This window comes from Odontesthes bonariensis, chromosome 10 (assembly GCF_027942865.1).
Source record: "Odontesthes bonariensis isolate fOdoBon6 chromosome 10, fOdoBon6.hap1, whole genome shotgun sequence".
NCBI classification, from domain to species: Eukaryota; Metazoa; Chordata; class Actinopteri; order Atheriniformes; family Atherinopsidae; genus Odontesthes; species Odontesthes bonariensis.
In genome coordinates, this window is record NC_134515.1 from 6473001 (window position 1) to 6485311 (window position 12311).

Consider the following 12311-nt stretch of genomic DNA (forward strand, 5'->3'; position numbering starts at 1 on the left):
CCCCACCGCTTACACTGTCACACAAGTACAGAAGATTTTCAGCTCACACCCGTCAAGATAGTGGGATTAAGTGGAGGTGTTAAAAAAACCAAAACATATTAACTTTGTTTGACTTCTGTCCTCACTACTGGGACTCCCTGTTAAACAGAACGTGCACCAAGCAGGGACACACTGCTTGAAGGTCGAGTCTGTTTATGTGCATGCATTAGTATTTTGCACATCTGTGCTCGTCCTCAATGCTGAAACGGCAACCATTTAAAGATGTTTCACTTTATAGAACCCACAAAAGTATGAATTTATTGTATTACTCTGTAGACTAATTGTTCTGAATGAATTTTGTCCATTCAGAGTCAAAACCTTGAGGGAAGCAACCTTTCAGTTGAGGTTGAAAGCGGTGGCCAAACACCTGCAGTTTCAGATTTCACTTTTTGGGCTGTTTCAAATGACGGTTACAGTGTTTAAACTTGAAGAAAAGACTCCACCACGCACACATGGTTTCACATCTCTGAAGATCCCCATAATTAAGAAAACACAATATGTTTCAGTAAGATACAGGACGTACAGTCAGCTTCAGCTGTGACACTGTGTGTACATTATTGTCTACAATATGTTTAATTAATAATGCATTTCAAGCTTCAGAGGCTCAGAGGCTCAGGTGTTGTATATGATGTTATAATCCAACCTAAATACCTGCTTAACAAAAGCTGTGCTTTTAATGTGATGCGATCACCTGAGGCAAAAAAAAGAGGAAGTGTTGTGTTTTGTTTTTTATTCATTTCCACCATGACGTAGACTGCTTTGAAAAAAGAGAAGTGTGACAAAGGATGTCCATGTATGTTAGAACATCATGTCTTAAAAAGTTTGATGCGATGCACTATTTCTTCACTATTCATTGCTGTAGTTACACTCTTGCACGATTAGATGCTGGAAGGGTAGCCAAAACCTTAAAAGCACTTCAACTCGTGAAAGCTGGCATACACGCAAGTAAAAGCAGTCCTCAGAGAGACTATTTGAGTTAAACTTTTAGAAAATATCTGTGGTTAACAAATGCTCAAGTAACCACATTTAGGGTCAGTTCTGATTAATGTCATCATCCATTATTTAGACAATGTGAGACAAATCTTCCAAGTCTGCATTTCTCAAACGTGATCAGAAAATTCTCAAGTGAATAGTATATTGGTCTTTTACTCTATGAAGTAGACATTTTAATGACATAATTTAGCATTTTTCAAATAAGATATACTACTTATTTAGGCTATTATGGCTAAAATTATGATCTCAGTAAATCAAGTTTGCACAAACTCTGTCATGTCAAATAGGAAATGTAAAGATTTAAAGTTTGATATGATGAAAATTTATGAAATATTAGTTGAATGCAAAGAAAATAGGCCCATATTTAAATAACAGAAGTATGATTTACCTAACTCATCTTTAATGCATCTTTAAACGGTGTGATGCACTAAAGTAATATACTATGTTGCATAAATTTAATGTATTACAAGGGCTGTGTGTGTTAAAACATTCCATGACCAAACAAGACTACAATGGCTAAGCATTAGATTTCTAAAGAACCGTTAAATATCAAATGATTGCTCCAAGTTCATTGAAAGATAAAGTGGTGACTTTTTCTGCCATGAATTGCTTGTTAAAAACAGGTGTGTTCAGCTTGCCCAATGTCCAGGAAGTAGCATCTCTCTTTTCTATAAGTGCATATGATTTGCTCATTATTGTATGTCACTTTTCATTAGGTTAGATCAGAGATGATAGTTTTCTAAGTCACAAATATACAGCATTAGTTCCAATATTTGCACCACTTTTATTGTGATGGTACAAATGAACCTTGTTAAATTTTGAAATAGGGGAACATTTTTCCAAGTCCCACTTCTGCATTGTCAAAATTCCTGCTATTAGGTGTCTAATTTGATTTCTTATGAGCACACAAGTAAAGCATACCATCAGGTCCCTGTTGTAGAGTCCTGACCTGTTCTTTTTCATTTTTTTATTGCAGAGGGAGAGTTTCTCAGTATATGGCGAATACTGCAGTAACCACGAGAAGGCTTTGAGGCTTCTCATGGAGCTAAACAAGATCCCCAACATCCGGACCTTCCTACTGGTAAGACTGCATATCTCCAATGGCTCACCCTGCACTTGTTTGACTCTTTGAGTCATTAAATCTGCCTTCTGCATTTTAACTCTCTTTCTTCCTCTTCCCACTTTGTCTGACATTTCTTCTATTACTTAAGTATGAAAACACCTAATTGTTACCAATTTTGCATGTCACATTGGTTGGTATCCTCTTCTCTAGCTGTTGCTGGACTAATGTTTTGTAATCTTTTTTTCCCTTTTCCCTACACTTGTTTCCCCCTGTGATTCTCCACTTGCTTTTTTTCTGGCATCTATCCATGCCTCTCCCTTTTCTTCATTTGTATCACCTCTGCTTCCATGTTAACACTTGGATAAGGGGCAGAAACCATAACAAGGTCAGGGGGTTTTTCCTGCCTGGACAGGATGCTACCCCCATCAAGGTCACTTTTGTGTATTGTTACACTTGTAGTGTTTCCGCTGCCAGCTGTTTCCGTGTTTTGACACCCAAACCTTTGGGTCCTGGACAATGAAATTAACTTAGAATGGTGACAGGGCCCCTTGAGCGGGGTCCCAACCAATGAAATCATCTGCAGATTCTGGGTCAGCCAGCTGCGGAGAGTTGGCAGCTTTTTTGGGACTGGCAGTCAAATCCGAGGGCCCCTGTTTGTCATTGTCTGGTTTGCTTCCATGGCATTATTTTGATCTACAGGCTGGAAACAGAGTTGTTTTGGGCTTTAGTCTTTTGCTCTTCCGGGTCTAGTCATGTAGAGGGTAATAGGTATGTATAGACTGTATGTATAGACCATGTAAGACTGTTGCTTCCAAAAAAAAAAAATGTATGCAACATCTGTTAATGTATCAAAGCAGTCCGACCTGCTCAATATAATCTCAAAACAGGATAAAGACTTGTGTTCTGCGTTGCAACATCAAGACTTGATAATTGCAATTTAGACAGAAACACGAGGTTCTGTATGTTGATCTGGCAAAGAAATACTATTTTTAGAAAAGTGAAGCATCAAGGTGATGACCAAAATGAGTCAAAACTGGCTTCTTTGCAGCTTTTGTGTGAATTTCTATCATGATAGAAATATGGTGAAATGATGTGTTAGGTGTATTGTAAGACATGAGAGGAGTGAAGTAAAAGCAAAAGGAGGTCAGAGTGATGAGCAGCGAGACTTCTGGCTTCAGGCAGGCAGATTACAAATAAGCAGAACATGAGAGAGAAAGGAAACTGGGGAAAATTGGCGGTGGAAGTGGGGGTTTGGAAGAGAAATGGTCGAGAAGAGAGATTAACACAGTAGGAATCTGTAGAATTTAAAAGTTTCATTTTTGCCTTTTTCAATAGAAATGCTTCACAACTCTCACCAGCCTCTTCTGCTCTGTTTAGACTTGAAAGAAACTGCCATATGACTGTAATGCTCTTCAGCTATCTCCATTCTTACTTCCCAGTTGAGAACACACCAGCGGTGTATCTGCATGGTTGCTTTTGATCTTTTATCCCATCCCATGAGCTCATAGTATACCAACAGGCTGCGCTCCAACAAAATGCAAAGCGTAGAGAAACCATGACTGCAACTGCACTGCCTCCGACACCTCAGCTGGTTCTGGGGAACAGTATCTTAAAGCCCAAACTTTCTGAGCACCGAGGATACATTTAAGTGGTTTCTCAGTGATCCTTTTATTTAAAAGTGTGGATATTTTTGTGAAATTTTGACAGCTGTCCAAGGATTCTGAACAACAAAAAAAAAAAAGATTGTGAAAGAAATGAATGTAAACAGGAAATTTTCATTAAACACAATTATCAGCACTGTTTTGATAACTGTAGAGTAGTTTCTCAGCTGAAATAAATCCCAAACAAAACATCACTTGTGCATGATTATAATTGTTCACACAGTGTTTAGATGCGCATATTACTGCATGACAAGAGGATAATCGTTTTCAGTCTTTTTCACAAATGCCCGTGTCAAATTTTAGGCCAAATGTTAGATGAATATAATTTTAAATTAACTGCGATGAAAAGATCATCAGACAATCGTTCATACTAAAACAAGACCAGTTAGATCAAAGAGTTTGATTTTTACACTCGGTTAGAACTGTAGTTTCTTCTGTATCATAAAAGATTGCAGTTAAGATGCTTCTAGGATATGATGCTGAGAAGAAACTCGATAAGAAAAGTTTGTTAAGTTTGTGTGGGGGAAAAAAATCACTCAAGATAACTTTAAGAGTTTCAGGCTGACCTAGAGCAATTTGGATTAATAGTTTTGAGCCCATACCATACACTGCAAACTGAACAAAGTCAGGATAAGAGGGACACCATTACTAAAGGAACAGCCCACGACATGGTTCATGTTTCTAGAAACTCAGAAATAAATCAGTCTTTCTGGGATAATCTTCTGTGGACATATGAAGCCAAAGTTGAGCTCTTAGAGCTTTGATGATGATGTGAAAATTAAAGGTGAAATAACTCCCTACATAAAGTAAAAAATGATGGAGTTCATTAAATTATTCAAATAAAAATCAGAATGTTTGAGTGGATTTTGTTACCCAGCATTAGGTTTAACAAGACCAAAATATAAACAGTTGAATATGCTATAAATGTCACAGGTAAACAACCTACAGTAAATCCCCAAATCTGCTTGCAGCTGTACAGAAAATGTAATTTCCTGTGTTACATATTATTCGTGTAATAATATGTGCGTTCGTCAAACTAAAGCTTGCAGAATGTTGTTGAAGCAATTTGACCAAGTACATCTGTTGTGGTTTTGAATGACCAAATCCAAGGTCCTGTGCAGAGGTCCAGCAACAATGTGATTATTGAATAAACAAGTTGATCATTCTAATTGCTCCATATAGAGTCATGTAATCTGATGATGTTTGAAGAAGAAACAAACTCACAAATAACCAAGACCATGCATTCTAAAATAATGAGTTCCTCTATTGATTCATTGCCATTCAAAGGCAGCAAAACGCATGTTTCACAATCACACAAGCCCTTTCTCCATACAGGTTTAACAACTTGTTTATAAAGGACAGATGGAAAACATACTACATCCCAGGCATTGCTCTAAGAGGGATTTTTTGCTGCATCTGGACATATATAGATTGGCTGCCTCCTTTACATATTGGCACAGAATGCAAATAAAAAACAACAGGCAATTAAAGTTTAATTTTGGAAAAATTGCTATGAAAACATTGGCAAATGTCCTAAAATAGTTGTGGACTGCAGACTGATGCTGTGTAATTCATAGCACTTTATGCAACATGGATGGTAAAGGTGACATACCCCACTACTCTGTAACTACATCAAGAGACACTTTGAAAAGCAAGGCCTTACCAAGGAAACTCATTTTCAATTAGTCTTAACCTCAGTTCCAGCATTGCACAGATTTGCTTACAGTGGTTACAGTTTTTGTGGAATCACTAGCACTTTCTGTTCTCTAATCTTTTCGGTCTACCCATATTTTAATCATTGTTTAAATACACATTCGTAAACAACAGAATTACATATATCTGGGTAAAGTTGTTTGTGATGCTGTTTTTTTCCCCCTCTTTCTTCTGAAGCACTGTATGCTACTTGGAGGGAAGAAGAGTACAGATATTCCTCTGGAGGGCTACCTTCTCTCTCCCATTCAGAGGATTTGCAAGTACCCTCTGCTGCTGAAGGTAACTTATAGTTTCAGCAATGATGCCAACGGTCTTATCGTCAAGTAGCACTAGCTTTATTGGTCATATCCCATCCTGCTCTGACAGTTTGAAAACTGAAAAAGCATGTTCGAGTGCAGAGCAGAACATGTCTCTGTTGACACAGATGACTCATTTATAAACTTAATCAGACAGATTATATATTATACTAGTATAATTCCCACACGCCACATAACCGCCCTCTAAGACATTTTCTTCTGCATGCTTTTGAAAATTCTATAGCTCATGTGTTGAACCTCCTTTTACCACAATGTAGGAACTACTTAAAAGGACTCCTAAGAAGCATGCAGATTATCCAGCAGTAGAAGAGGCTCTGCAGGCCATGAAAGCTGTCTGCTCCAACATCAACGAGACCAAGAGGCAGATGGAGAGGCTGGAGGCTCTAGAACATCTGCAGTCCCACATTGAAGGCTGGGAGGTGAGAGCAACAAAGACCGAGTAAAATAGATGGAGAAGAGGAAGGATTATACAATTTGGAGATGGAAAGGAAATCTTGATAGGTGCATTTTGTATAAGAATACAAACATAAATGCAACACATGCATGGCTCCCGGCAAACTGAGAAAGAGAATTCTACAAGAAAACCACATAAAAAAACCACCAGATTTGTTTTAGAAAGACATCAACTACCGCAATCATCAACTGTCTGAACAACTAAACTCAACTGCAGTTAAATCATTGCTCTGAGCGCAGGGGCCACAGACGGGGCTTGGGAGCCAAGGGAAAGGTCCAGTGCATTTTTCACGCCTCCCTCACCCACCACAACAGAGGCCTTGTCTTTATGGGCACCAATGGGACAATCTATGCCCACAGGCTGCCAACAGGCTCACTGCCCAATCAAAAGAGACCTAAGAGGCAGAGCTCCAGTCTCACATGTCCTAGGAGCGTTATATGGTGGAACTTTGGGAGGGGACAGAGAGGAAAACTGATGAAGCACAGAGTGGGCCCCAATGGGACGACCCAGTCTCTGTAGACTCCCGTCTTTCTTAAAAAAAAAAAAAAAAAGAAGTCACAATTTGACTAAAGACTGTCCTCCAAGACGATAAATTGTTGTTTAATTTGAATAAGGTAAAGACCATAATGAGGGTTTTGTGGTCTTGCGTAGAACAAGTCCTTTTTATGTGTGTTTCTTTTTGTATGTAGTAAATACTTCGGATAAATTATTAGATAGCTTTCGTCAATAATTGAAATTGTACTTTAGAATGCTAAACTGAAATCTGCCCTGCTCAGTTTAAAACGTGTGTTTTTCCATCTTAAACAGAACAAAACAATAAATTTGGAGACTCCACTGTAGGATTTTGGAGCACAAAACAATCATTTATTGATAAGATTGAAAACTGGAGATAAATACTAGATGCAATCGAAGCAGCATGTAGCATCACCTTCACAATGGGTATGGTGATCTTTTGCCCAAGTAGCATAAACATTTCCAAAACAAATTTAAACTATATCGTACAATAAATGAAAACATCCCTGGTTTGTTCAGGAAAAAGCCTCAAGTAGACTGTAAATGTTCAGATTTTACTGCTTTCTCCCCAACAACAAGCCTAAGAAGGCACTTTACTCCAATCCTGCCACCCCCAGCAAACCTTCAACCTAACAGCATTAGTCTCGCTCTTCTTTCCTTTCTCCAGCCACTCTCAACGGCTAATCACCTCCAGCCCTAATGGAGGAGACCGCCAGTAGTGTCAAATCAGTCCCAGACGCATTACTAGTTCTTGGATACGCTCTGTGTCGACACACACAAACACACACACACTCCCCTACTACACATTTGTATACTTCACACTCTTTCATACACATTAGACCGTAATGTAGATGTGTATGCAGACACATACTGCTAGACATGTATGCTTGTGTGCAGGTACAAGTATACCACATGCTCATCGACACCCCCAACACAGCTTAGTTTAGTTGTCATGAGGTTGGATCGATTGTCTGACACACAAGCCCCTCCCTCAGCTCAGTAAGAATGCACTTTTAAGACACAAAATGCTTAGAGAAAGATGTTTCTCTCCATGATGGTTGGGAATATGAGCATCAATCACAGAAATAGTAATCACAAGTTAATGGTGTGGCTCTTCTTTGTGGTGGTGGAGGCAGAGGGTGGGGCTGCCCAGGGGCATATCTGATTTTGGTCTTTGATGGGCCTCATGTCAGAAATAAGACACACCGAAGCCCAAATCTCATATGTGGGGACGTGGTGGGGGATGATAGGTACCCTGCAGGCCACAGAGAGGATGTTGTTCTGAGTCCACACATGGTTGCATTTAGTTCCGGATGATTTGAAGTGGAATGATCCATTTAACAATGAGTAATGAGTTGTCTTTTACCTTTATTATCTAATTTATTGGCAGACTGCTCATTTAAGCTGCCAAACAAAAAAAAGTGTGTATTCTCACTCCTGCCCTTATCAGGTTACATTGAATCAGTTCATATTTCCTTGCTGTTTTAGTTTTGATATGTAGGAAGTGGTTTTATCTGTCATTCACAACTTGGAGAGGAAAATGTGAGCAAAAATTGCTCAAGCATGTATCTGTGAAATCGGTTTCTGTTCCTCAGTTGAAACTGAAAAAAAAGATTAAAAAATTAAATGATTTTCTAGAAATAATGAAATCCAAATAATGTTAGTCACTGAAATAAAGCTGCCATCTTTATTTCATGCTGTCATCAGTCAAAGAGAATTTTTCATTTTCAACAGTCCCCACAGTGATGTCAACAACATCACGAATAAAGACTGAGAGGTTTATTTTGATCACTTTTATTGGAATAGATGTTGAAAATTAAGTACCACATTTAAAATGAGGGGGATGGTTTTCTTTGATTAAAAATAATGAATGCAAATCATTTTATCCATAAATATATTGATATATGATCAGCGGAGAAACGGCTCTAAACATCAGATGTGGGTGTGATGACTGAAACTGGTCTTTGCCCCATTTTCTTCAAGAGAAAAAGTTAGTTTCAATCTTAACAGGCTTTGGCGCATTCGATGGCTGACGAGAGAAGGCTTTTACGTTGAGCTGATCATATCCTGTTAAGATGATAAACTGTAGTGCAACATAATACATATCTCTGAATAAGTACACTGAAGCTGACTAAGCTGTTACAACATTCTTTTTTTTTTGTAATTTCCCCTTTGCCATAAGTACAAAGTCTTTGGACCAGGTTTCTCTGTGGAGATCAGAGTATAGAGTAGACATGTACTGTGTCCTGATTTCTGTGTATATATATAGCTATATTTTTTATTTGTAGTGATATATGCATGTATTTATATGTTATGTGTTCATGTACATATGGGTCAGAAAAATCTAGTTTGCAGTTTTGCTGCAAAACTCTGCTAATCTGCTGTTGTGCTTTACCACCACATGAAAGCTAAGCTGAAGTGTTATTTGGCAATAGTTCAGTGTTTGACTGGCAGGAGGCTAACTGTCCTGACAGAACAGTTAATATATGTGGTTTTGCTCAGCAAAAACATAACACGAGTTTGGTTGGAGACAGCTTTGTTCAGTCTTTCCTATCATTGACGTTGGAATGAAAACAAGTAGCTCTCAATGTTAGTCGAATTTTCATATTGTTTGAAGGAGGTTGTGAACTCTTCCAAGTTTTTATACAACAGTTCTTTCTTTGCAGGTCTACAATTTGAGTTTCCATGCTCTGCTTAGATAAAATAAACTAACTGTTGCACACGACGGTGAAAACTTTGAGTGAAGTGCATGAAAATCAAGTCTTCCATTGCCTTGTTTTCTTTTTTTTCTTCAGGGAACAAACCTGACAGATATCTGCACAGAGTTGCTACTTCGTGGAAATCTCCTCAAAATCTCAGCTGGCAATATCCAGGAGCGTGTTTTCTTCCTTTTTGACAACCTCTTGGTTTACTGTAAAAGAAAGTCCAGGTGAGGAAATGCGCCGTTTGGATTACTACACAGTCGTGGCCAAAAAGTCCGTGAAAGGAATGAGAACAAGAAAGCATTCAAAGCTGTTTTTATTGCCTGACTAATGGAAGGAGCCCAGGCATGGAAACACGCTACAAATGTTCACATTCTGTTATTATAGACTAATTATTAGTATGCAAGCTAAATAAAAACACATGCATAAGTGTTCTGCACCCATACATGCATCTGTATGAATTAGCATATGTTATGGACACAAGCTGTTTTTTTACCTTGGTCCACTGGCATCAGCGGATGTTTTCCTGCAGTGAGTAACCACAGTGTTGTCTCTTTTCCAAGGGTTTCTGGAAAGAAGTCTACCAAGAGGACCAAGTCCATCAACGGGCCTCACTATGTGTTCAGAGGCCGAATCAACACAGAGGTGATGGAGGTGGAAAATGTGGAAGATGGAACAGGTTTGTGTTTGTTCAGTAGTATTAACTTTGGAGACTGTCTATATACCCATTCATTTAAATTCTCCCGGGGGCATTTGTTTAACTATTTCTCATGAGGTTCTGGTTATTTCTGTTATTTCCTTTGAACGACTTTTGTTGTTGGATTTGATATAGAAAAATGACATCATGCAACAGTTACTACTCTGTTTGCATACAGTGCTCACTTTTTATTTCACCTCGCACTTCATGAAAATGTGCCATTTTCAGACTGCTGCTTGGATATGAATCAGGTACTTGTCGACAGTTTGGGTGGAGCATCATTCTCGCATACCTAGTTTCAAACAGGATGTAGCTTGCAACCTTATGTAGCACCTTTTGATTGCAGCTATTCAGCAATGGGTGGATGTGTTGATACAAATCTGAAGTGAAATAGCAACCTTGAATGAGGAGATAAACTTTTTATGCTCTGCCTTTGGTTGAGATGATGTGTCAAAGATAAACGGCTCATCTGTGTGGCTTGAAGTGATTCGCTCCTCACTCAGCTCATTTTGTTATTGTGGTTTGCTGTAAGGCTTCACACAGTGCTTGGTGCATGTTGTCCACCAATGTAGAAACACTTGGTCTTCCTCCATCTCACGTTTCCTCTTTTTTTTATTTTTTTTATTTCTCTTCTCTGTGCTGGCAGAATATTTCTGCAAGCTCACATGACTTGTTTCTGTCTGATGGCTGCTGGTTGTCACATTTAGGCTGCTGAAAGGGAAACCACAAAGAAAAACATGCCTCCTTCACAGAAATGAAGGGGCACCACACTTCGAGCACAGATTATCTGATTACCAACTGTGAAAGTTGTGAGGCAAGCTGAAAACATGACCGGAAGAATAAGTGGAAAAATTATTTTTGATAGTCGACACACACACACTTGAAAAAAAGTTGACTTCACAGGGAACATGTTTGATTAATTCACTTTAAACTGACTAGAAGTGTGTTAATCTCCCAACTCCACAGATTCACACTCCTGTATTGCCTGACCAGATCTTGGTGTGCACTGACACATTTCTAACAGAATCCAATCTTTCAGTCGTAGTGGCTGACAAGAGACTTAACAGACTGTCACTACATGTGTTTCAACAGTTTCCTGCTCTCCTAGAAAATGAGGAGCTGCTCCCTGTGGGGCAGAAAGTATCACATCTATTTATATGACCTTTGAGCACGAGACTAATGTACCCCATTACCAGTAGCCATTAATTATTCAGTGGCCGCTCACCTGCAGCTAAAAGGATGATGGAATTAGAAATGGACACAAATACAGATTTTGTTGAGTTAGTGAAAATAGGGTCTTTTACTGCTTTTAAAGTGCATTCTGCTTCTTTTTAATTGGCTTTTAAATCAATTATTGAGATATAAATTCTCTTTAGGATCAACATTAATGTTAACTTATTCAACATTTTGAAATGCATGATTTGATTACACTCATTACTTCCTGTACTTACCACTGAACTCAGTGTTTACATTGCGAATGTATGAGCGGCATGTCCTCAGAATTAAAAGGTGGAGAAGAGAAGAAAATGGGCCTGAAAAAAAGTTCCAAAAAGTCATTTTCAGAGAATTTCAAGTATATTGCTAAGCTTAAAGGTCTTTCCAATGTGAGTTTGACAGGTAAGAGCTGGTGAAAAGCCTTTTAGTTGTCTTTTAAATAACAGTTAAGACGGATAACATACGAATGATATGTCAAAATGTTCCCCATGTTGACCCCCGTTTTTTCAATTCTTTCATTCGTTTGCTTTTCAGCGGACTATCACAGCAACAACTACACGGTGACTAATGGCTGGAAGATCCACAACACGGCTAAGAACAAGTGGTTTGTCTGCATGGCCAAAAATGCAGAGGACAAGCAGAAGTGGCTGGATGCCATCTTGAGGGAACGAGAGCAGAGGGAAAGTAAGTAATGCTTTTTAAAGGCTATTTTTAAAGGTACCTCAAGCGGGTTTTTTTCTTCTCTTTTGTATTGCTAGTAAAGACATTTCAACATCAAAGAGGCCTTATAAGGAAACCCAAGGGGGCGTTCAATTATTTATGTCATATGAGTTTATTATATAAAAAAAATTAGAGGTGCTGCGTGCTTCCCTCAACCCAGTGATATTTCTACTTTATTTCTTGTCTGTACTGATTTGAGACAGTGATTTATTGAAACATTTGCA

At 38.6% G+C, this 12311-nt stretch overlaps 1 protein-coding gene across 2 annotated transcripts in view; it reads left to right on the forward strand.

Moving 5' to 3' along the window:
* prex1 (phosphatidylinositol-3,4,5-trisphosphate-dependent Rac exchange factor 1) overlaps positions 1–12311 on the forward strand; it is a 78445-nt gene that overhangs the window by 22100 nt on the left and 44034 nt on the right. For both annotated transcript variants that reach the window (XM_075476070.1, XM_075476071.1), the window contains exons 4-9: positions 2009–2113; positions 5647–5748; positions 6044–6205; positions 9549–9682; positions 10019–10134; positions 11902–12051. In XM_075476070.1, coding sequence (XP_075332185.1) covers positions 2009–2113; positions 5647–5748; positions 6044–6205; positions 9549–9682; positions 10019–10134; positions 11902–12051 — 769 coding nt within the window. The remainder of the gene's footprint in view (positions 1–2008; positions 2114–5646; positions 5749–6043; positions 6206–9548; positions 9683–10018; positions 10135–11901; positions 12052–12311) is intronic.